The following is a 26,203-nucleotide window of genomic DNA, read 5'->3' on the forward strand; positions in this document are numbered from 1 at the left end:
TGACAATGTGAATGCTGTGTTTTAAGTGGTTGAATATTTTATTTTTCTTAACAAGTGCATGAAAATTAACTTTTTCACCTAAGTCAGATTAGCTATCAGGTCATTGGTCTGTGTGAAGTAACAAATGTTTCTCTTTGTTGCTGCAACCCATTGGATGTTGATGGAGAAGCTCTGTTTTCCGTATTGGCTGTGTATCTTTGCTTTTCCCTCTCTGCTTTTATCTCTTCCACAGTTGAGGCTAGGTATGTTCTTTCAAAGAAATAGCCATGGATATGCATAAATATACTTTTAAAAATGAGCTTTCTTAAACCATTGAGAGTTCTGCTTCTTGAGGAAGAAACTCTTGGGGGAGAGGCCCATCTATCTGCACAAGCCTTTAGCTTGTTCAGATCTGTGCATTTTATAAATGCTTCCTACTAAGAAAGCATTTCTTAAAGTCGCGATTGTACCAGGTGATTTTTGCCGGGGATGGGACCGGGTTGGGCTTTTTGGTGGGGGTGGGGTGCTGGGTATTTTTGGTTGATGCTTTACGTGCAAGTCTGTCTCTGAGGCAATCACAGTGAGTTGCTGTGAAAACAGCATGTGCTGCTGCCTTTGCGACTGCATGGAAAATGTTCACACTAGTTTTTCTCTAGGTTAAAACAAATATGTAAATGGAGAGATGAAAATGTAATATTTTTTAACAGTTCATGAAAGTAAGTTATTAAAATAACAAAATTTAATTACTTTAATGCTATATATAATTCTAGAATTAGCCTTGTTTTACAAACCTTTACAATACACTTTAGAAATCAAAGTTGATATGCTTAGCTATCTTTTGAGTAATATAAGCTTTCTTAAGAGTCCCACACATTTGGACCATGGCAGCTAATTTTGTATTTTAAGCATTCATATGAACCTACGAATGGACATATATTAAACTGATTGACAAAATCTCAGAGTGCCGCCTTGACTTTTCTGGAGTTGCCCGTAGAAAGTTCTTTCTATTCGTTAAAAGCCAGCACTGAAATGCTTTTCCCTCAGAAGACTTGATCTTGAAAATTCACGTTGTTGTTACCAGCTTTCCCTTTCAGAATGTTTATGTTTTTAGAATGGGCTCCTCACTGCAGTCCCAATCTTGAATTAAGACCCCATTATTTCTCCCATGAATGAGAGCACAAAGAGAGGAGAGTGTTGTTTGCTGGCACGCGCTGGAAAACCACTGAGCCCTCCAATTCTGCAATGCCTGTTCCCTCAGCAAGGCCGAAATAAGCACTGGATTTAAAGACAGAGACCTGGCTTTCAGTGCAGCAAAACCAATCACTAGTCCTTTGACTTTGGCAGGTCATTAAGCTCTAAGTCTGCTCTCTGCTCCTTTTTTAAAATGAGGATAGTAATTGCTTTCCCTGCCTACCTTGCAAGTACTTCAACCCCAAGAGAGAATACAGATAAAATTGTTTTATAAAATTGTTAAGCACTTTACATAGGCAGGTGTCATCTAGGACTGCTGTTCAGGTGGTACACTTTACCCTCTTTTGCTTTTTTTTTCACCGAATGGACACCAAACAGATCCTTTCAGAGTTCTCGAACTTTGTCAGCAAAACTTGGTAGGGTATTTTGGGAGGAAGAGAGGAGTAGTTGATAGTTCTGTTTCCTTTTATTTATTTTTTTTAATTTTTTTTTTTTTTTTTTTTTGACAGGCGGAGTGGACAGTGAGAGACAGAGGGAAAGGTCTTCCTTTTGCCATTGGTTCACCCTCCAATGGCCGCCGCGGTAGGCGCACTGCGGCCGGCGCACCGCGCTGATCCGATGGCAGGAGCCAGGTGCTTCTCCTGGTCTCTCATGTGGGTGTAGGGCCCAAGGACTTGGGCCATCCTCCACTGCCTTCCCGGGCCACAGCAGAGAGCTGGCCTGGAAGAGGGGCAACCGGGACAGGATCGGTGCCCCAACCGGGACTAGAACCTGGTGTGCTGGCGCCGCAAGGCAGAGGATTAGCCTAGTGAGCCACGGCGCCGGCCTATTTATTTATTTTTTTAAGATTTATTTTATTTATTTGAAAGGCAGAGTTAGAGACAGATAGGTCCTCCATTCACTGGATCACTCCCCAAATCTGGAATGATCAGGGCTGAGCCAGGCCAAAGCCAGGAGCCCAGAGCTTCTTCTGGGTCTCCCACATGGATACAAGGGCCCAGGCACTTAAGCCATCTTCTACTGCCCTCCCAGGTACATTAGCAGGGAGCTGGAGTGGAACAAACGGGACTCAAACTGGTACCCATCTGGGATGCTGGCATCACAGGCAGCAATTTTACCCACTGTGCCACAAAGCTGGCCCCTGGTGCTGTTTCCTTAATAATAGGAAACCTTTTCTATTACTTTCCCTGTTTCTTTTCTTTTCTTTTTTTTTTTTTTTTTTTTTGGACAGGTAGAGTGGACAGTGAGAGAGAGAGACAGAGAGAAAGGTCTTCCTTTGCCGTTGGTTCACCCTCCAATGGCTGCTGCGGCTGGCTCATCGCGCTGATCCAAAGCCAGGAGCCAGGTGCTTCTCCTGGCCTCCCATGCGGGTGCAGGGCCCAAGCACTTGGGCCATCCTCCACTACCTTCCCGGGCCATAGCAGAGAGCTGGCCTGGAAGAGGGACAACCAGGACTAGAACCTGGTGTGCCAGCGCCGCTAGGCGGAGGATTAGTCTGTTGAGCCATGGCGCTGGCCCCCTGTTTCTTTAAATGGGGCTTGGAACAAAGAGCAACATTGATAGTCTCTTTCCATCCACCCTATGGAAACTGGCAATATGAACATTATTTAGAATCATGGTGTGGGGAGGAGTGAAAGACTTGCCCTCTCTGGTTTCCTTGCTACTCCTGCCCTCTCTCATTTTGAGTGATGTGAAAGGATATGAGACAGAAAACAAATATACCTATAGAAGTGGCCTCCATCTGAGATTACTGAAACCGAAGAGCAAAAACATCTCTCTCAGTTTCTGGTGTTTACTGATCAGCCAGAGATTTAAATACATAAGGATGAAAGTTAAATGCCATCTTCTCAGCTCCATGAACTGAAAAATAATACAAATTTCAGAAGAAAACTGATGTGGGATTTTTCTCAAAAGGATGTGTATATACCGCTATGCTACTTTTAAGTGACTATTACTAGTTTTTAAAGCTTATTTATGGGTCCGGTGCTATGGCACAGCAGGTTAATGCCCTGGCCTGAAGCGCTGGCATCCAATATGAGTGCAGGTTCTAGTCCTGGCTGCTTCTCTTCCAATCCGGCTCTCTGCTATGGCCTGGGAAAGCATTACAAGATGGCCCAAATCCTCGGGCCCCTGTACCTGTGTGGGAGACCCGGAAGAAGCTCCTGGCTCCTGGCTTTGGATCGGCTCCAGATGGCCATTGCAGCCATCTGGGTAGTGAACCAGCGGATGGAAAACCTCTCTCTCTCTCTGCTTCTCCTCTTTCTGTGTAACTCTGACTTTCGAGTAAATAAATAAATCTTTAAAAAAAAAAAAAAAAGCTTATTTATTTGAAAGGCAGAATTTCAGAGTTCTTCTAGCCACTGGTTCCATCCTCCAAATGCCCACGACAGCCAGGACTGGGCCAGGTCTCTGGACCAGGAGCCAGGACTCTCCGTGTCAGGCAGGGCCTCAGCACTTGAGCCATCATCTGCTGCCTCCCATGGTGCATTTAGCAGGAAGCTGGATCAGAAGCACTCCAGTATTGAATCTGGGCATCCCAAGCAGCCGCTTAGCCCCCTGCACCCCAATGTCAGTTCCAACCATCCTCTTTAAATTCACATAATTTAACCTACCCAAAAAGTCTAACTTTTTTTATTTTATTTTATTTATTTATTTATTTATTTTTGGACAGGCAGAGTGGATAGTGAGAGAGAGACAGAGAGAAAGGTCTTCCTGTTTTTTTTTTTTATTTTATTTTTTATTTTTTGACAGAGTGGACAGTGAGAGAGAGAGAGACAGAGAGAAAGGTCTTCCTTTTTGCCGTTGGTTCACCCTCCAATGGTCGCTGCGGCCAGCACATCTCACTGATCCGAAGCCAGGAGCCAGGTGCTTCTCCTGGTCTCCCATGCGGGTGCAGGGCCCAAGCACTTGGGCCATCCTCCACTGCCTTCCCGGGCCATAGCAGAGAGCTGGCCTGGAAGAGGGGCAACCGGGATAGAATCCGGCACCCTAACCGGGACTAGAACCCGGTGTGCCGGCGCTGCAAGGTGGAGGATTAGCCTGTTAAGCCACGGCGCCGGCCAAAAGTATAACTTTTTATTTAAAAGACACTCCGGCCTTCTTAAATATTCACTTTCATGGGAGCTATTTGGAAATCAGTTGTACATCTGCCTGGGTTATAGTTGTATCAGTTTTGCTTAGGGAAGAACTCTTAACTTCCTTTCCATTACATTTTAAGTACTTCTATAGCTTTCTCTGCATATTTTTCTTGTTTGTAGCTCTGTCACTTACAGGGTTGTAGCAAAGGTAGAATGGAAGCCAGTTTTCTGCTCCAGAAAGGAGTCCCAGGTTTGTGGGCAGAGACCCAGGTGCTGTCCTAGTGCTTTGTATGTGGGCATTATTTTCTCCCCTGTTCTCTAAAGGCTGCCTTTGAAATGTAAATTAGTCTTGTTCAATTTGTTTATATCATATGTATTTCTCACTTGAGTATTATAGGCTATTAGTTTTGCATAGTTAATATACATGCAATATATACAGTATGCAATATATATAATAAAGGAGCTAGTGTACTTCATTTAAAATGGATACTCAGAGATTTAAAAACAAAAACCCAGCATCTCCATTCCTTTTTAGGCTTTAAGCCAGTTGTAGAAGACTCCGGAAATCTTGGAGAGTCTTAACCCATACCGAGTTTGTGCATTCCAGGGCTCATAAGCTAAAAGCAAGCAGGAAAAGACATTTTGTAAACTCTGAAAGTTGACCTTTCATCCTACCACTTGATCTAAGGTATTTGGATTGGTATGTGGAAGACACTGCCACTGTTGCAAGAAAAACAAAAGTTGCTCATTGAGACATTGAGGGTAGTCATGAAGTTGGAATGATCTTTTAGCTTTGGCCAACTTAAAAAGTATGCCATCCAGGAGCCACTGCTGTGACGCAGCAGGTAAAGCCACCATCTGTGGCACCAGCATCCTGTATGGGTGCTGGTTCTAGTCCTGGCTGCTCCACTTTCAACCCAGCTTGCTGCTAATGCACCTGAGAAGGCAGCAGAAGATGACCCAAACATTGGGCCCCTGCACCCGTGTGAGACCTTGGTGAAGCTCCTGGCTGCTGGCTTTGGCCTGGCCCAGCCCTGGCTATTGCGGCCATTTGGGGCGTGAACCAGCAGGTGGAAGATCTCTGTCTCTCCCTCCCTCTCTCTCTAACTCTGCCTTTCAAATAAGTATATAAATAAATCTCAAAATGTATGAGGGAATGTGATTGTGTTGCAGAATGTTAAAGCAACAGGTAAAGTGGTGCATGGGAAATTGCAGGAGGCCCTCAGGTGTGTGTCGGTGGGGTCCCAGGCAATCCATTTTCAGAGATGTATTTCCATCAGTCAGTTTGTCACTGAGAACCCAGTCACAGCAGAGTCTAGCTCCATCGCTTGATTGCTTCAAAGCTCCGCAGGCCTTGGCTGGCGCTAGGCTGCCCATCAAGGCAAACCTTTTTCTGCAAACAGCATGCCTCTAGCGTTGTGAATGAGTAAGGGTACAGGGACGAGAAGATCTAAAAAGGTGGGGGGGGGGGGATGATGGTTCTCATTAGTTGAGCTCTGGGGCACAGAGAAAAGGTGGGCTTCCTCTTTACAGCTATTTGGGGCCGGAGAGGTCAAAGGGAAGGGCGTTGGAGATGTGTCGTTGGAGATGTGTTTCTCACTGAAGCCCTACCACACAAAAGGAAGCGGAAATAGCCTCGAAGTAGCCATATGAGCAGTCCGCGTGGGTCTGCCTTTCTCTAGTCCCCTTTAAGCCGCTATTATTGAAGTCGTCCTACGTCCCTTCCTGTGGGGAGCTGGAGGCTCCGGGGCCCGGGCCGGGCGGATGAGGAGGGGGAAACAGGCCCCCTCCGAGGTGAGAGGCGCCCAGCAGGTGCTGCGCCGGACAGCTGCCCGGGGACAGCCGCGCTCCACGGGAGCGGAAGCGGGCGGAGCCTCCGCGGCGTGCGGGGCGGGGCAGGCGTTGGTGTCGGGCGGGGCAGGGCGGAGCCTCCGCGGCGGGCGGGGCGGGGCAGGCGTTGGTGTCGGGCGGAGCAGGGCGGAGCCTCCGCGGCGGGCGGGGCGGGGCGGGCGTTGGTGCTGGGCGGGGCGGAGCCTCCGCGGCGGGCGGGGCGGGACGGGGCGGAGCCTCCGCGGCGGGCGGGGCGGGGCGGGGCGAGCTCTCCGCCGGCCCTCCCCGGGTGCCTCTACTGCGCATGGCACGTTGCGTACCTCCCTCCCAGCAACCGGCCTGGCGGCATCGCGGCCATAAAACTGAGGAGGCGGAGCTGAGACCGGCCGGGACTGCTCGCTAGCTCCAAGACCAGGTATCGGGCTGGCAGGGCCGCCTGGTGTGGCCCGGGAACCAGGTCCTCGTCGTCGTATCGCCGATTCCATCTCAGGGGCGGGCCTTCGTCGAAGGGACCATCCCGGGCTGACCCTCGCTCGCGGGGTCCCCTTTAACCGGCGTCCTCCAGTCCCGAGAAGAGGGGCCGCAGCCCAGGAGCAGCACAGGCGTGGGCCCTGCCCGGAGGTCCTGGAGCGGCGTGGTCAGGCGAGCTCCTGCTTTCCCTTCCCCAGCCCCCGCTCTGGCGAAGCAGCCGCCGATCCTAGCGCTGACCTCTCCCCGCCCCTGTCCCGTCCGAGGCTTAGGACACAGGGTCCAGGTGGCAGCCTAAGTCGGCCCGAAGGAAGAGCTTCTGATCGTATTTTTGTTTCCTGAATGCCCTCCGTGTATTAGGGGCCCGAAATTGGGGAGTGGGCGAGGGAGGCGACCGTGAAGGAAGGGGGGAGGGCGATTAAATAAAATTGTTCCTAGTTTTCAGGAAACGGAACGAGCCCCTCTCCCAGCCTTCTAAGATCCTAGCACACTTTACCTTGCCTCCGCCCAAAGAGGAAAGCCGTTGGAATTGGTTCTCTTACTGTAACGCTGCGCCTGAAGTCGAACCACTTTCCACTGTGTAGACGATTCCTACCCTGAAGTCGAACCACTTTCCACTGTGTAGACGATTCCCACTTGTCTGGAGACACCCAGGCCTGCTTCTTGCCCCTGAGAGTTGACAAAGAACCCACATCTGATCACCTGCCCTGGCCTGGAGCCTTGGTTCCAGTGCTAAGCTGGCCGATTCAGCTCCCCGCCTCTTCACCAGGTTCCTTTGGGGTATTTTAGCTCAGATTCAGTGCTTATAGTTGTAACCCCTAGACGTTGAGAAAGTCAGTTTCAAAAATAAGGAGAGAAGGATTTTAACTCAGAGTAAATGAATCCCCTTTCCATGCCATTTCGCATGGTCCGTGGCATTTGCGAGACTTCTTCCTGTGCTTGTCTGGCTCTGAAGCGGATGTAACCGGCTCGCAGCCGATCCTAACACAGATGGTGGTACTGGCTGTGGCTGATCACCGCGAAGCACGCAGTGCAGTCCCCAGCGCATAGCGTGATCGCGTACATGGTCGCTGCTTTGATTATTTTTACTATTACTGACAGGCACGTGAGCCCCTGGGAACACAACAGTGACAAGATTCATCCCCTGTCCTTAAGGAGTCTCTGTTCTAGAAGAGAGAAATCGGCAGTTAAGCGTGGGCTAAGGGTCCCATCAGTTCTGGGGGGAGGGAGCGTTCGGTGCCGCAGTTGGGACCTTGTTTGGGATGCCGGCCTCCCTTGTCAGAGCGCCTGGGTTCCAGTCCTGGCCCTGCTTCCAGTCCACCTTCCTGCCACTGTATTCTGGGAGGCAGCAGGCGATGCCTGAAGGACCACGTACCTGCCCCGGGTGCGGGAGCCCCACATGGAGTTCCAGGCTCCTGACTTCAGCCTGGCCCAGCTGCCAGCTGTTGGGATTTATAATGTAAACCAAAATGGGAAGATTCTCTCTCGCTTGCTCCCCCCACCCCATTTTTCTCTTTCAAATAAAAAGAGTTGAGTGGGTGGGGGGAGGCAGTGAGATCAGGGAACCCGAGGTGAGCACAGGACGTGTGAGTACCAAGAGGCGGGTCAGAGCTAGCCAGATAGACAGGAGGTGGTCATGAAGGGGAGCGGGGTTTTCTCTGGGTTCCATTTCCTAACTCTTTCAAGGGCCCTGCCCTAACTAGGCCCTATCCCAGGACTTACTTCCCAGCCCCCTGCTTGTCTCTCGCTATTTTCTCCTTTAGTGAGTGTTGCTCACTCTTAAAGCTTTAGTTGCTGACTCTCACATCCGCATGGCCATCTCTAAGGTCTCTAATGCACCAGTCCTGCTTAACTAAATGCCATATACAAGGGAGCTTCTAAAGTGCATGGAAAAATCTAATTAAAAGAAATTTATTGGCCGACGCTGCGGCTCACTAGGCTAATCCTCCGCCTTGCGGCGCCGGCACACCGGGTTCTAGTCCCGGTTGGGGCACCGATCCTGTCCCGGTTGCCCCTCTTCCAGGCCAGCTCTCTGCTGTGGCCAGGGAGTGCAGTGGAGGATGGCCCAAGTGCTTGGGCCCTGCACCCCATGGGAGACCAGGATAAGTACCTGGCTCCTGCCATTGGATCAGCGCGGTGCGCCGGCCGCAGCACGCCTACCGCGGCGGCCATTGGAGGGTGAACCAATGGCAAAAGGAAGACCTTTCTCTCTGTCTCTCTCTCACTGTCCACTCTGCCTGTCAAAAATTTAAAAAAAAAAAAAAAAAAGAAATTTATTTGGGAGCTGGTATTGTGGTGCAGTGGGTTAAGCTGCTTACTGTGATGCCAACATCCCATATCAGAGTACTGGTTCCACTTCAGATCCAGCTCCCTGCTATGGCCTTGGGAAGGTGGTAGAGGATGGCCCAAACACTCGGGCCCCTGCCACCCATGTGAGAGACCCGGATGGAGTTCCAGGCTCCTGGCTTTGGCCTAGCAGAGCCATTGCAGCCATTTGGGAAGGGAGCCAGTGGATGGAATATCTTTCCACCTCTCCCTCTCTGTCACTCTGCCTTTCAAATAATAAAATCTGGGGAAAAAAATCTGGGAAAAAAAAGGTTCATTTGGGTACAAAAACTTTTTTAAAATCCATGGATAGTTTTTTTCATAGTACACATTTTTCATGAGCTTATTGAAGCCCCCCTCATATTTCCTCTTGGAATTGATAGCTGTTTCCTCAACCTCAATATTATTTAAAAATTAGGACTCATTTTCCACCAAGACCACTTCCACCTCTGAGCTTTCCCATTTCTGTCCTTGATACTCACTCTTTTCCCAGTCACTCAGGCACATAAAAAAATCTGGGGCCATGAGAATTGTCCACAGTAGAATGAGCTCCCTAATAAGGTAGAGTCTGGCACAGGGTGCTCGATAAATATATATCCAGGAGTTTGTAAAAGAAAACCCAAGGGTTGAGGATGGACTGGTGATTTATGGTGTCCTTTCTAACTGTACTTTCTTCAGTCTTCCTTCTGCCCCATCTGTGGCCTTGTAGTTCTTCTTATTCCCATGCCTCAGCTCTTATTACCACAAATGTGGTCCTGTTGTAAATGCTGGCAACCTTTCTCTGGGTCATTTTCTCTTCTCCCCTCCCCCCATCACTGTACAGATTAATATTCTTTAAATGTTCCTTAGCACAAGACTTCTCGATGTTAGTGAACATGGTGGTCTACACATCAGCAGTGACACCATCATCTGGAGCTTGTTAGAACTACCAGACGTTGGGACATTCCAGACCCTTTGAATCAGAATGGATTTTAACAAGATCCTCAGTGATTTACATGCACAATAAAAGTTTGAGAGACACTGCCTGGGACCACTGTTGTATGTTTTGTCATCTCTATTCAAAATCTATGGTGGCTTCCTAATGCCTGCTGGTAAAATCCCTACTCTGGCATGCATTTTAGGTGTCGCCATTGTTCTCCCCATCATGGAGTTTCTTCCTCTGTAACCGCCCTGACATCCGTCCAATCATATGAGCAGTGTGCCAGCACACTTGCCTGCACATTTGGCCATTCACTCAGCTTACTGAGTCCCTGCTGTGTGGTAGGAACTATTCTAGAGGCCAAGAGGTACGCCTGTGGACATGACAAAGTAAAACACTAAATAATCAGAAACGGATACCATTTTAGGCTTGGAATTCCCATCTTCTGTAAATCCTGTTTGACTTTCCATATCTACATCAAGTCCTGGTAATCTTTCCCTTTGCTGAACGAAGTAAGGAGTTGCCCGTTACTCATTTCACATTTCCTTGTCTTGCTACTTGCGTTCTGCTTGCACACGTAGTTTGTGAGCTTTTCTTCTAGGAATATGTCATGCCTTTCACCTTCTGTGTGCTGAGGCCAGCCACCAGGGCTCTGTGAGAGGAAATACACACTGGAGGAGGTTGAATGCGCTCATGCTTATCCCTGGAGCCTGTCCCCAGCATACACCCCAGGTTTTTCAGATTGGCTAGCGACCCTAATCCCACTTCTGGTCTCAGTGCACAAACTTGGCCGTAAGTGGTATTGATCTGTGCTCTTGCTGTAAGTCCCTCACACTGTCCTGGTGCTGATCACCGGAGCCAGTCTGTGAGACGTGTTTGTGTAGGACTTAGTCCTGCTGGTCGGTAGTAAGGTCTTACTCTCTCTTTAGGATTTCAGTGATAACCTTGATTGTGGTAGAATCTTTCAAAATAAATAACTGTATTAACTCTACTTCTAAATAACAAGGCTACTTCTTTTATCAGAGTACCAGTATTATCATATTGCTTATGTGTATATATATATGTATATGTATAAATGGTGTTATATGTAGACACATCTTTTGAATGACTTATCATCTGTCTGCCCTCCCCTTCCACTTTGATTTACGGTTTTAAAAAATTCGGGGCTGGCGCTGCAGCTCACTAGGCTAATCCTCCTCCTGCGGCGCCAGCACCCTGGGTTCTAGTCCCGGTTGCTCCTCTTCCAGTCCAGCTCTCTGCTGAGGCCTGGGAAGGCAAGTGGAGGATGGCCCAGGTGCTTGGGCCCTGCACCCGCATGGGAGACCAGGAGGAAGCACCTGGCTCCTGGCTTCAGATTGGCGCAGCGCCGCCGTAGCAGCCATTTGGGGATGAAACCAACGGAAGGAAGACCTTTCTCTCTGTCTCTCTCTCACTAACTCTGCCTGTAAAAAAAAAAAGTTCGGAAACAGCATTGTGATTTTTTTTTTCATTGAATTTGAGTTGTATTCTCATTGCTTTGAATGTGACACTGAACACTAATTCTAACTCAATTTGAAATCAGGGTTTTCACGACTCCATATGATTTAGGTAGTGCTGCTTGTACATTTCTCATCACTTCATCAACTCAAGATTATCATTTCCCCATCAAAAACACCATCACCTTCAGAAATAATTTCTTCAGTTATCTTGGAGACATTTTTAAGTCATACCTCTTCATCATGCTCCCAGCTGAGAATAGAACCAGAGGCCTGTTGGGATACCTGCATCCGGTATCTGTGCCTGGGGCCAAGCCCTGACTCCTCTCCTGACTCCAGCTTCCTGCTCACGCAGAGCCGTGGGAGAGGCAGCAGTAGTGACTCAAGTGGTTAGGTATCTGCCACCCACGTGGGAGACCTGGATTGAGTTTGCATTTCCTGGCTTCAGCCTGGCCCAGCCCTGAACTTTGTAGGCATTTGGAGAGTGAAAGCATTGTGTAATTTTAATGTCACACGAAGTTCATTTGTACAGGATTCAATCTGAAACTAGAAATGTCCTTCCAAGTTCACATCTAGCCCTAGTTATGGGTAAAACCCCTCTAAACCATCTTAGATGGAGTGTCTCTTTCATTAGTTAACAATATTTGAGCAAAGAAAATACCTGCATGCAGTTTTGAAAATTGTGGTGTAAGGTGCCATTAATAAAAAACAGTGGTCCATCAGCTCCCTTGCTGTCGTCACCATTTCTGTGCCCCATTAGTAATTCCTGGTTTTAGTTTAATTTAGTTTTAGTTCCCATAATGGACTTCCATTTTTTTTTTTTTAAGATTTATTTGAAAATCAGAGTTATAGAGAGGCAGAGGCATAAACAGAGATAGGTCTTCCATCTGCTGGCTCACTCCCAAATGGCCGTAATGGCTGAAGGTGTGCCAATTTGAAGCCAGGAGCCAGGAGCTTCTTCCGGGTCTCTCATGCAGGTGCAGGAGTCCAAGGACTTGGGCCGTCTTCTACTGCTTTCCCAGGCCATAGCAGAGAGCTGGATCAGAAGTGGAGCAGCCGGGACTGGAACAGGCACCCGTGTGGGATGCGGCCCTCCTGATTACCTTTGTAACTTTGAAAAGTGAGGGTAAATCTCTGTTTCTTACCCTGTCAGCTTTCAGCATACCTTGCCCCCTGTGAAGACCAGGATAGTAGCTTCCCTGGTCATTCTGTCTCTTCACCTTCCCAGCTCCCATCTGTGTCAGCCCCCGAACTTCACTTTCTGTTTTCAGATTTGCAGACGTTCTGTTCTATAACCAGAACTGAGTGTATGTGCTTGGTTTGTAGTTCCATCTAAAACTTGAAATGGGGGCCGGCGCCGTGGCTTAACAGGCTAATCCTCCGCCTTGCGGCGCCGGCACACAGGTTCTAGTCCCAGTTGGGGCGCCGGATTCTGTCCCGGTTGCCCTCTTCCAGGCCAGCTCTCTGCTATGGCCGGGAAGGCAGTGGAGGACGGCCCAAGTGCTTGGGCCCTGCACCCGCATGGGAGACAGGAGAAGCACCTGGCTCCTGGCTTCGGATCAGTGCGATGTGCTGGCCGCAGCGACCATTGGAGGGTGAACCCATGGCAAAAAAGGAAGACCTTTCTCTCTGTCTCTCTCTCTCTCACTATCCACTCTGCCTGTCAAAAAAAAAAAAAAAAAAAAAAAAAAAACTTGAAATGGGTACTTCTAATTTTTTGAGCATTGTCCACTAAAGACCCCAGTGTGTGCTTCAGTATAGCTCTATTGTCCTAACTTCTTGTCATTCAAGGTCAAGTGGATTTTTCTGTCTCATTCATTGCTTGACTGTTCAAAATATATTTACATGTGTTTCAAGTATAGGCTTTGCCTTTTCAATACAATTGTTGGAGTTTTGATTGCTTTCTGTTTTCTTTGTGGGAGAGAAACAGGCTGTTGTGCACACTGCCCCTGATATTTTTCACCTTTTACACTGATTCTTTATATTTTATGAAATAATTTCATTTTCTTCAACCCATCAACCTTGTGTTCTATGACTGATTGCTTTCTTGACCTGCTTCATAAGCACCATCCCGAGATTTCTTCTCATTGAGTAACCATTTTTGTACTTCGTATCATCTTTTTCTCAAGTGTTAGCCTCATTTTGCTGATTACATCTTCAAGTAATTCCATTAAAACCATATATGTGTCCCAAATATGCTGCTCATTAATTAAATTGAATTGTCTTATTATTGTGTTGTAAAGTTCCTTATGTACTCTGGATATTAAATTCTTTGTAGGCACATACACACACATACCTATAAAATATTTTCTCCCAATCTTTTAAATTTTTAGTGTCTTTCAGAGGTAGAAATTTTTAATATTGATAGTCAAAATTTTAATATTTTATTTTATATTTCATGCACTTGATGTTCTTTTTGAATCTTTACCTGTCCTCAGAACATGAAGACTTTTTCCTGTTATCTTTATTTGGTTTTGTATTTTCATTTTATTTGAAAGTCCAGAAAGAGAGAATGATCTTCTGCCTGGTAGTTCACTTCCCAAATTGCTGCAACAGGCCAAGGCTTGGCCAGGCTAAAGTCAGGAGCTCAGAATCCAGTCCAGGTCTTCCATATGGATGGTGGAAACCTTGTACTTGAGCTGTCACCTGCTGCCTCTCAGAGCACTCATTTGCAGGAAGCTGGATTGGAAGCAGAGTAGCAGGATTCGAGCCACGCACTCTGATATGGGATGTAGACATCCCAAGCAGTGTCTCAATCACTGCTTCAAACACCCATCCCATGACTCTTTTCTTTTCTTTTCCTTTTCTTTTTTTTTTTTTTTTGACAGGCAGAGTGGACAGTGAGAGAGAGACAGAGAGAAAGGTCTTCCTTTGCCGTTGGTTCACCCTCCAATGGCCGCTGCGGCCAGTGCACTGCGCTGTTCCGAAGCCAGGAGCCAGGTGCTTCTCCTGGTCTCCCATGCGGGTGCAGGGCCCAAGCACTTGGGCCATCCTCCACTGCACTCCCTGGCCATAGCAGAGAGCTGGCCTGGAAGAGGGGCAGCCGGGACAGAATCTGGCACCCCAACCGGTACTAAAACCCTGTGTGCCGGCGCCGCAAGGCGGAGGATTAGCCTATTGAGCAACAGCGCCGGCCATGACCCCTTTCAAGTTAATTATTTGTATATGGTTCAAACTTTTCTAGATAGATATAATATATCCAGACTGTTTTCCCTCCATGGAATTACTTAGGGCTCCTCTGTTAAAAATCAACCACGTATACATGGGTCTGTTCTGCATTCTCTGTTCTGTTCCATGGTCCATGTGCCTGTTCTTGACTCTAGTTTCACCGTCTTCATTACTGTAGCATAAAGTCTGGAAATCAGGTGATCTAAGTCTTTAAACTTTGTTCTTCTCAAATTTTGCTCTTTTAGTTACCTTGCATTTCCATATAAATTTTAGAGTCAGCTTATCAGTTTCTTTTTTTAAAAACATTTATTTACTTATTTGAAAGTCAGAGTTACAGAGAGGCAAGCGCAGAGAGAGAGGTCTTCCATCTACCGATTCACTCCCCAAATGGCATCAATACGCAGAGGTAAGCCAATCCAAAGCCAGGATCCTGGAGTTTCTTTAGCGTTTCCTACACGGGTGCAGGAGCCCAAGGACTTAAGCCATCTTTCTACTGCTTTCCCAGTCACATTAGCAGGAAGCTGGATTGGAAGTGGAACAGCCAGGACTTGAACCAGCACCCATGATGCCAGCACTGCTGGCAGTGGCTTTACCCGCTATACCACAGTGCTGTCCCCCAGTTTATCAGTTTCTTTTAAAACATCTGGGGCCGGTGTCATGGCTCAATAGGCTAATCCTCCACCCGTGGTGCCAGTACACCGGGTTCTAGTCCCGGTTGGGGCACCGGATTCTGTCCCTGGTTGCCCCTCTTCCAGGCCAGCTCTCTGCTGTGGCCCAGGAGTGCAGTGGAGGATGGCCCAAGTGCTTGGGCCCTGCACCCCATGGGAGACCAGGAGAAGCACCTGGCTCCTGGCTTCAGATCAGCGTGGTGCGCTGACCGCAGCAGCCATTGGGCAGTGAACCAACGGCAAAGGAAGACCTTTCTCTCTGTCTCTCTCTCTCACTGTCCACTCTGCCTGTCCAAAAAAAAAAAAAAAAAAAATCATCTAGAATTTGATTAGGATGTCATTGAATCTACCAGCTGATTTGGGGAGAAGTGACATCTGAACAATATTTAGAATCTTCTAGTCTACAGACGTAACATAGTTTTCTGTTTATATCATCATTAATCCCTCTTAGCAGTATTTAATAATCTTAGGTATATAGGTCTTATCCATAATTTACTAAAATTATTCCTAATTATTTTTGTTGATATTGTGATAATGTTTTTAATTTCATTTTCTAATTATTCATTTTATTATATAAAATAGAGTGGGGTTTTGCAAATGACCTTATTTCTAAATTATTTTTATTTTTGAAGATTTATTTTATTTATTTGAAAAAGTTACAAAGAGAGGTAGAGCCAGAGAGAGAGAGGTCTTCCATCCCCTGGTCCACTCACCAGATGACCGCAACTAGCTGATCCGAAGCTAGGAGCCAGGAGCTTCTTCCGGGTCTCCCACATGGGTGCAGGCCCAAGGACTTGAACCATTTTTCAACTGCTTTCCCAGGCCAAAGCAGAAAGGCTGGATCAGAAGTGAAGCAGCCAGGACTCAAACTGGTGCCCATATGGGATGCCAGCGCTACAGGCTGGGCTTTAACCCACTGTGCCACAGTGCCAGACCCAAAATTAATTTTTTTAAATCTTGATTTTTTGTTTGTTTGTTAGAAATCATGGAATTTCTGTGTTTACAATCATGTTGTCTGTGAATAGTTTCAGTCCTTCCTTTCCAGTGTGTTTGCCTTTAATTTTCTTCTCGCTTTGCTGCTTTGGCCAGGACCTTAGTACAGTACTACCACAGAAGCCATGGTAGCAGACTTTTCTTGTGTCGTTTCTGTTTTTGGAAGAAAGTCATTCATTCTTTTTGCCACTAAGTATGATGTTAGGAATGAATTTTTCATACATACCTATTACCAAGTTGAAGATGTTGTCTTCCAGTCAATTGGTTGAGAGTTGTTAAAATCATGGATTAGTATTGAATTTTTTTTTTTTTTTGACAGGCAGAGTGGACAGGGAGATAGAGAGACAGAGAGAAAGGTCTTCCTTTGCCGTTGGTTCACCCTACCAATGGCCGCCGCGTTTGGTGCGCTGCAGCCGGTGCACCGCGCTGATCCGATGGCAGGAGCCAGGTGCTTATCCTGGTCTCCCATGGGGGTGCAGGGCCAAGTACTTGGCCATCCTCCACTGCACTCCCCGGGCCACAGCAGAGAGCTTGCCTGGAAGAGGGCATCCGGGACAGGACTGGTGCCCCCGACCGGGACTAGAACCCGGTGTGCCAGCGCCGCAAGGCGGAGGATTAGCCTAGTGAGCCGCAGCGCCGGCCTAGTATTGAATTTTGTCAGGTGACTTTTCTGCATCTCTTGAGATGATTGTATTTTCCCCTTTGCTTACTCAGTTAATAAAGTAAAATGAAATTGCTCCTTTTAAAAAATTCATTGACAAGGCCGGCGCCGCGGCTCACTAGGCTAATCCTCCGCCTAGCGGGCGCCGGGCACACCGGGTTCTAGTCCCGGTCGGGGCACCGATCCTGTCCCGGTTGCCCCTCTTCCAGGCCAGCTCTCTGCTGTGGCCAGGGAGTGCAGTGGAGGATGGCCCAAGCCCTTGGGCCCTGCACCCATGGGAGACCAGGATAAACACCTGGCTCCTGCCATCGATCAGCGCGGTGCGCCGGCCGCAGCGCGCTACCGCGGCGGCCATTGGAGGGTGAACCAACGGCAAAAAGGAAGACCTTTCTCTCTGTCTCTGTCTCTCACTGTCCACTCTGCCTGTCAAAAATAAAAAAAAATTAAAAAAAAAAATTCATTGACAAAATAACAAAGAAATAAAAAAAATTACAAAAAGGAGACATAAAATATTCATTGAAGTTGTTGCTTATTTATCAACAACTTGAAATAGGGCTGGGTATTTGGCCTAGGGTTAAGATGCTCACATCCCATATCAGAGGACCTGGGTTAGATACCCGGCTCCAGCTCCTGATCCCAGCTTCCTGCTAATGCAGACCCTGGGAGGCAGTGGGGATGGCTCAAGCAGGTGGACTCCTGGCACCCAGGAGACCTAGATTGAGTTCCTGGCTCCCGGCTTCAGCTTGGCCCTGTCCTGGCCATTGAAGGCATTTGAGGAGTAGACCAGCAGGTGGAAATGTTTTGTGTCTTTCATTGCCTCTGAAGTAAATACATAGAAATTAAACCAAAACAACTTAAAGATACTTTTGAATACATTAACTCCTTTTTTAATGTTAAATCAGTCTTTTATTCCTGAGGTAAACCCAATTTTGTCTGTGATATATTATGTTTTTAGCCATTCTGGATATAATCCCTAACTATAAATAACAGACTTAAAACAAGATGGGGTGATATGGAAGAGATGTATTCACGAAATGGCAGAAGCTCTTAGAAGTATGTAACCAAAATGCAAAGCTTAGTGGAAGGATTAAAAAATAAAATTGAATTCATCTCCTGGAAAGCATTTTTATCTATAAATAAGTATAAAATTAGAGGTTGAATCTAGAAGTACACCATTAACTATTAGGAATTCTGTAAAGTGAGAACAAGAAAAAAAAAAATGGAGGAGACAAATGTCCAAGAAATAATACAAGAATGTTCCCAGAATTGGAGGACCCAAATCTCCACACTAAAAAGGCAGACCACGTGCAGCCTACAAAGCAGCTAGTTCAGGTGGCGGCAGCAGCACAGCACTCTGGGAAGGCAATCTCCTGGAGGAATTTGGAATTGATGAGTTTGAATACACGGGAAAAAAATTTGAAAAGGCAAATAGCAGAAATGTTGGCGTATTTGGATAAAGTTTATAGTTATATGGGAAACCAAACAAGTGAACAAATGAGTTCTTGGCTCTGGGGGAAATAAGAGGTGTACAAGGAAGGAGACGTGCATAGTCATAGTAATGTAAATGTGGACTATTAATTTAACCAAAAATTATGTCAGAACTCTGTTGGGAGAAGAAGGGTAGGAAGTAGGGTGGAGGAAAGTAAAATTGGAGAGCTTAGTTTTCATCTACTGTGATAGAAGTTTTTAGATCAATTTCTAAAATCGATAGATCATAGCCATATAAACATTATTTAGGCCAGCGCCGTGGCCCAACAGGCTAATCCTCTGCCTTGCGGCGCTGGCACACCGGGTTCTAGTCCCGGTCGGGGTGCCGGATTCTGTCCCGGTCGCCCCTCTTCCAGGTCAGCTCTCTGCTATGGCCCGGGAGTGCAGTGGAGGATGGCCCAAGTGCTTGGGCCCTGCACCTGCATGGGAGACCAGGTAAGCACCTGGCTCCTGCCTTGGGATCAAGCACGGTGCGCCAGCTGCAGTGGCCATTGGAGGATGAACCAATGGCAAAGGAAGACCTTTCTCTCTCTCTCTCTCTCTGTCTACTCTGCCTGTCAAAAAAAAAAAAAAAAAAATTTAAGAATGATGATTAAAATCAGGATAACGAGGCCACCACTGTGTTGTAGTAGGCTAAGCCTCTGCCTGAAGCTCTGGCATCCCATATGGGCGCCGGTTCTAGTCTGTACTTCCAATCCAGCTCCTGCTGTGGCCTGGGAAGGCAGTGGAAATTGCCCAAGTGCGTGGGCCTCAGGACCCACATGGGAGACCTGGAAAGAAGCTGCTGGCTCCTGGCTTCAGATCAGCTCAACTCTGGCCGTTGTGGCCATTTGGGAAGTGAAACAGCAGATGGAAGACCCTTTTCTTTGTCTCTGTCTCTGTCTCTGTCTGCCTCTCAAGTAAATAAATAAAATATTCTCTAAAAAGATCAGGATAACAGGCAAAAGGATTGAAGTTAATTGTCTTTGGGAAAGGGTCACTACGGGATTGGGTCGAGAAATTTAGAAATTAAAGAAATCCATATAATAACTTCCTTTTCTTATAGAAATTGCAGAATCTGCGTGGCCAAAGTACATCCATGTTTGAGATCAGAGTTTTGGGGCTGACGCTGTGGAGTTTCTCTAAACAAATCTTTAGACTCTATAAATTTGTAAGTGCAGTGTAATGCTTTGAATAGTGGCCCCATAGGCAGTTTTTGGTAATCACAGATTTTGTATAAAAGGAGATTTGACTAACTTGGTTTGTTTTTATTTTTCTTTTAGGTTTAAGTTTTTGAAATTGAAGTAGGTCTACACATTAGGAACTCATGTCTTTTCTTGTAAGTAAACCAGAGCGAATTAGGGTGAGTGTTTCTATTCTTCTTCTTTACTATTTTTGTTTTCTTAAAAGTAAAGTGTTTGGGGAGATTCTTGGATGGTTTTATATGTGATGCTCAGAGCTGTGCAAAATGAGAGCTGTAGGAAGTAAGGCCGCTGAGAGGAAGGCTTGTAGGCACAGAGTATACAGCTGGTTTGTTTGATAAAGACACAGGTGTTCCATGAGCTTGTTTGACAGAGGAGAAACAAGAAGGTGGCTGGTTTTATGAATGAGTCCATAAGTCATATATTATTACATAAGCTGATGGCCTTATGGATGTACATATATAACTGCTAATGATCTCCCCATTTCCTCTGTGCTTTTGATGAGTGTGTGCTTTTTTAAATCAGTATCAAATTGTAATGGCTGGAACGCTTAAATAATGATTAGTTTCAACTGAAGACTTCTTTTTATCTGAATATGAAATATTTTATTATACCTAAACCTTTATGAGCTAAAATGACTTCAAGAAGTGCAGTGAGACATGAGTATAGCACCATCTTTAAATATTAAAGTATAAATTATGTAATGTGGTATAATGCATATAATTTTTGTATTAATTTTTTTATTTAGAATGTTATTTCTTTTTTAATTTGGAAAAGTAATTATAAGAAAGAACAGAGAATGGTTTTACAGTTCCAAGTCACAAACATATTATGCAGCTTATTTCTGAATGTTACGTAATCGTCTTTTTTCTTATGTATATAAGAACAATTGATATTGGAAAAGAGTGAAGTTCACTGTTAACTTATGAGGAAGAAGGGAGTCTCTCCTTAACCTGAACTCAGTTCAGTGGAAAGAAGGCCCCCACGCCAAGCTTTGACACCAGACCTTAAGTGAAATACAATCTTGATTCCATTACTTTTAAATATGAGCTTTTCTATTTCAACCTAGCCTGATTCAGGTGAAACCAGACCAGTGCTCACTGATGGGAATCTGACACTCGCTTGAAATAGGCCAGGAGAGCAAGCCCTGGGTCGATCCTGCTGGTTTGGTCATTGTGAACTTGGTAGCAAATATAAGCAGCAGCCTCATTAGAAGCTGCTGCCTGGAAGAATGCGCAGCTTGGTGTGCTTCCTTCGACAAGCGAATAGAGTCCGTGAAAAACTGGTTCATCCCTGTTTTCTGTGTTGTGAATTCCAATAATGCTTCTGAGACGGGCATTAATGATCTAAGGCATCTGTACTAGGTGGTTCTGGGATGAGTAAGGTAGAACCAAAAGGTGGTTTTATATACAGGAAAGACAAAAACATTCTTTGTTCTTAGGGTCATCACAAAGTATTTCTCATCGGTCAGATTTAAGGATTATCTATCAAATAAGGCAAAGAGGACTAGAAAAAGGAATTAATCTGCTATTTTTAGTTGATTTCAAGATTCTTCTCAAAACTGTTTCATAGAACTGTATTCTAACTGTTCTGCATGATTCTATTTTTGTAGTTGTGTTTTTGTTTGTCTCTGAAGGCTGAACATTCATCTTCTGTGGCTTGGAGGAAAGATACTAATTCTCTTTGGGGTTTTCCTCTTTAGCGGTGGGTCTCGGAAAAGTTCATTGTTGAGGGCTTAAGAGATTTGGAACTATTTGGAGGTAAGTACAGCATGGCATCTAGCCGTCACTTCAGGGTAAATGTCACTGAGCTTTTGCTGACTAAATCAGTTTATGAAAATTAGCAATTTTATGGGCAAGTGTAAACCACAGTTGTTGGGTTTATTTGGCTCCTGTTTAAATCCATCCTTTCCCAAATGTTTGAAGGTTGATCCAGGAGTTGTATTAGCCTGTCTTGATTGTCAGAAAATCTATATTTACTTAAAAGGCATATGTATTTCTGCTAAGTATTAGTCCAGTGGAAGAACATATTCTTAAAGGAAAAAAAATTGAAATGGTTAAAATAGCCCTGAAGATTTAAAAAACAAAATAATAATCAGGACAAAGGTAGCCATGATATAAATGTTCTGGCTTTAATGATCAATCTAGTTGACTCATTTCTTTATGATAGAAATTATGAGGCTTTCAGAGACTAGGAAAAATCTGTCATGGCAAAAATATCAACTTACTATTGTAAAATAAGTATTGATTCAGAAGTAAAGTAGGTTTGTAGTTTTGAGGTTTAACAAGTTCAGGATTGGCCATTTTCAAAGCAAGACTTCTTGGAAATATGATCTTAATGTAGAGCAAAGCAAATTCTTTTCTTTAATAGTGACAGTCGTAGTACCCTATTCCTTGAATGTCAGAATTCTCTCCTGGGATCCTGTCACTAGAGAAGCAGGTTGACCCACTGAGTGCTTGATTAATCCAAAATACTCCCAAATAGCTAAATAATTAAATCCTCAAACTTATTAGTTACGAGGTAGCACCTATTAATTCATACCCCTAATTATCTCATAGAACTTCTGGAATCGTATTATTGGTGAATTGTATCAAACAATTGTGTTTTGAATAAACAACAGTTTAGAGAAATGATGAGTTATTTTTGTCTAAGTTATAAAGAATAAAAATTAGCTGTTCAGTAAAGACTAATGGTTCTGTTCTCATTCTCTTCCTATCATTAATGGAAATCAAATAGTTTGCTTTAAAATGGCGTTTATGGAAATTGGTTTGGAAGTCCAGTTTACCATTAATTGGTTACAGATATTTTAGTGCATATGACTTAAATTAACTGGTTTTGGTCTCAGGGTACAGAGTATAGGATTTCTGGCTTTTAACAGTGCACTAGTCTCTGATCTGAAGGTGAAGAGATTGTTCTCTATGTTGCTACAGTTTGAGAAAGTCTGTATTACCAAATTGTATACAACTTGAAATCTGCTCTGTACTCTGGAAGATTGGGTTAGATTTCCCATAGTTCCTTCGCCTGGCTTCTTACCATTGGCAGACCCCCCCCCCTTTTTTTTTTTTTTGGTTAAAGATTCTATTTATTTACTTTGAGAGGTAGAGTTACAGACAGAGGGAGAGACAGAAAGGTCTTCCATATGCTGGTTCACTCCCCAAATGGCCGCAATGGCTGGAGCTGGGCCAATCTGAAGCAAGAAGCCAGGAGCTTTATCCGGGTCTCCCATGAGGGTTCAGAGACCCAAGTGCTTGGGCCATCTTCTACTGCTTTCCCACACCATAGCAGAGAGCTGGATCAGAAGAGTAACAGTTAGGACTAGAACTGGTGCCCATATGGGATGCTGGTGCTGCAGGCAGAGGATTAACCTACTGTGCCACAGCGCTGGCCCAGGACACCATCTTTAGCAATTGCTTCTGCCCTATGTGTACCAGAAAACTGAAGTGTTGGCATGGGGCAGGGGAATCTTGTTTTGATAAACTGAGGCTCATTTTCTCAAGTGCCAGTATCCTCTAGCAATACGTTAGAATGCTTTCCTGGACCTTAGGAGAAAGCGTTTTCTTGGTGACTGGACTTGCTCCTCTGATTTTGTATAATTCAAGATATTTGGAACTATATAATCACCCTAGTACCTTACAGTCAAAAGCATTCACGTTCATAATCTGTATCAGTTATGCAGACTAGAGAAAATCAAAAGCATATACAGAATTTGTCTTAAGAGCAGAAAATTATTTCAGTTGTCCTCTGCTTTGTTCATTTTCACTCAGAGTAGCGGGGTGCCCAGAAGCCATTGCTTTATTTGCGTTTAGAATGAAAGGTATCTGACTTCTAGTTTCTCAAAGTTTCAGACTTCAAAACTAGCCCAAAGTAACATGGTGTGTGAGGAAAAGAGCTGCAGCAGTGGAGTTAGACCCTGTGGGGAACAGTAGAGTAGTACCCTTGCCAGGTTTGGGGGAGCCACAGGTCCCTGTGAAGCCCCTCCCTCTGCAGCATTTTCACTGTGGTCCGTGTGTGTGATGTGCAGCACTGCAGGCCTTTCTGGCTGGAGTGACCCTCAAGTGGTTGCTATTAATAAATGTAGTCCTGTTCTGAATGTGGGTGGGTCTTCTGCTGAGAAACAAGCGCCAACCATTGATTTCTCTACCCCAGAGCAGCCTCCGGGCGACACTCGGAGAAAAGTAAGTGGTTTTCTGGGCTCTAGCACGGTGGCTGTTGCATGGACATGACTTCTTGTGGAAGCTTGTGTGTTTCCCTTGGCTTACCATGTTATGTTCCTGCTCATCTGTCACTGAGCTTATGTGTTACATTATCTTTTTACTTGTGAAGATTCAGGTTTCACCCCGGAAAGACTGATGTGTAATGGAGTTTGAAAACTGAGCACTTCCTGTCTCTTCTGGGGATGATAGTCTCCGCCCCTTCCCAACCCTCCTGACCACCATGCCCTTCCCACTGGTAGTTAAGTTTCAGCAGTCTGAAATGTGGTCCTCTTTAACTGACCGGTGGCACTAAATTTCCCATCTTTAGTCTATTTCAGTCCATAGAGATAGCATAAATCTTTGTCTAGATAGTAGGGCAGGACCTTAAGTCTGCCTTAAGAACAAAACCAAAATGGAAAAGTACAAGCAGAAAATGTACTTTTTTCATTTGTAAAAGCAACTAGACTTGCCTTGCTTCTCCCTCTTCCAGTTTATTTACCCACAGAAATAGCACCAGATGTGCACAGTGCACCAAGCTGTTTTGGAAAATGTGAATCAGTGTCTTATAAAGGAGAGAACAAGAACTTTTTCTAAGTAGACTCTGACCCTGTTCAGATTACACACACACGGCTTTCGCAGGAGCCCCAAGGTTGAGTGAAGGGTGATGACGCGGCCAAGGCGCTCCCCTCTGTGTCCAGCTGTGGCCGTGCCGGGCAGCTGCTCATCAGACCTCCATCAGATCCAGTATTTTCCAGTCAGGAGACCAAAAAAGGTCCTATAGGATCAGTTATTTCTCCTGAATACAATGCCAGTTGTATGTACATTTTATATTTTCACAACTACTACTCTTGTACCAAAAGTAATCCCGTGTGAAACCTGTGGAAAGTTGAATGTGTTTATTTGCTGGCATTCCATAGCTACTGTCTGTGCGTGCTTTATTGTGTCTTTAAAAACTCTTTAAACAAAGTTGCCATTTTATGGTCATTTCTGGATATCAGTAACATATGCTTTTCAGATGCTTCTAAACAAAATACTTTTTGTGGTGTGAGAAACTAAGAAAATACTTGGGTAGAATTATCTTCTTTCTCTGAGCAATTTAAGATTATGCATTACACTAGTAAAATTATGCCATGCTGTGTTTCTGAAGAGAATGAGTTCAGTAATTGCATCCCTTTCATCTGAATTTTGATCTTCTCCAAATCTGGAACCATGTAATGAACTAACCTGCCTTTCTTGTGGCCCTGTCAGACCAGGCTCCTTCCTTTCAAAATATTGCCTTTGTTTCCTGGTGTGTTTGTGTTGCTGAATGAAGACTGGTCTGTCTCTGAGTTCATACCTACAGAACAGCCCACAGTGGAAAGCTTCCGTTTCAGGATCGTGTCCAGTGAGTTGGGGGCAGAACAGTGCGATCACTTGACTAGTTTGTTTCATACAATTCCAGGTCGCCCCTGAACTCAAGTTCCCAGTTCCCTAAGAAATTTTGTTTTCTAAAACTAATACCTTTGTGTATTAGAGTAGAGACATTTGTCAGGTTGCTAACTACACACACTGGTAACGAAGGAATCGTTCCCCTACCAGGCTCAGCAAGAACATGCCGTAGGGTACAGCCTGGCAGACAGCAATGGGCTCCATGGCTCGTGTGCTCTCCTGGCGAGGAGGGAGGTGGATAAAGTACATGTAATAAACATCTTCATCTCAGGACTCGGTGCCCTTCTTAGTCTCGTCTTCAACTTAGAGAAACATTGAAGAGTTGGCTCGGAGATAGAGGAGAAAAGACCCTTTAATACAAAGTACTGCTTTTTGCTGGGGCCGTACTGTTACCTACTTTAAAAGTGCAGGATTTTCTCACGCACTGGAGTGCGCCTCCTAGTGGGGACCTCGTGACTGTTACATGGGGGCCGGCATTTCCAGGATAGGCTGATGTCCGCGCAGTCTCTAGAGGAGCTAGCTGGTATGCGTCCTCTCCTCTCCCCCTCCGCCCACGGCAATGACAAGTCACAGCAGAAAACCTCTTCGTTCATCCTTTGCTTAAACGATTCTTGTGTTTTAAGAACGTGCCAGCGTTGTTCTAGGCACCGGGGAGCACGGCTGTGGCGATACAGGCAAGGCCCGTGCCTTGATGGAACTCGCGCTCCCACGGAGGGGATAGGCAACGGGAAAATAAGCGGCCGAGGTGACTCCAGTGAAAAAAGAGAAGTGAAGCGACATCGCAGCGTGACTCAGAGCCCAGACCATCTTTGGAGAGATGACACTGGAGATGGCAGTGATAAAGGAGAGGCAGAGGAGGAACCGGCGGGGGCCGGGGGACGGAGTTGGGCAGGAGTGTTCCCAGCAGTGACAGTGCAGGTTTCTCAAGACCACAGCATGCTTGTGCAGGGAAAGTGTACCCAGGTCACTGGGGGGTGACGTGGGCTGGGTCCGGAGCGGAGCACCGTGTGCTGCTGAACACCAGGCATCTCTCCCAAGAAGTGCATTGTAGGCGCTTCATCATCACGCGAATATCCCAGAGTGTGCCTACGTGTGCCAGCAAGACTGCGTGATGGCGTCACAGGCCACAGACCTCACAGGACCACCGCTGGATGTGCAG

At 45.8% G+C, this 26,203-nt stretch overlaps 1 protein-coding gene across 1 annotated transcript in view; it reads left to right on the top strand.

The window, feature by feature from the left end:
* The first annotated feature begins 6,382 nt into the window (after positions 1–6,382).
* Positions 6,383–26,203, top strand: part of STRADA (STE20 related adaptor alpha) — a 32,673-nt gene continuing 12,852 nt past the window's right edge. The window contains 3 exon segments of the mRNA XM_062175557.1: positions 6,383–6,492; positions 19,288–19,392; positions 19,505–19,584. Coding sequence (XP_062031541.1) covers positions 19,549–19,584 — 36 coding nt within the window. The 5' untranslated portion in view covers positions 6,383–6,492; positions 19,288–19,392; positions 19,505–19,548.

The sequence above is a fragment of the Lepus europaeus genome, chromosome 18, assembly GCF_033115175.1.
Source record: "Lepus europaeus isolate LE1 chromosome 18, mLepTim1.pri, whole genome shotgun sequence".
Taxonomy (NCBI): Eukaryota; Metazoa; Chordata; class Mammalia; order Lagomorpha; family Leporidae; genus Lepus; species Lepus europaeus.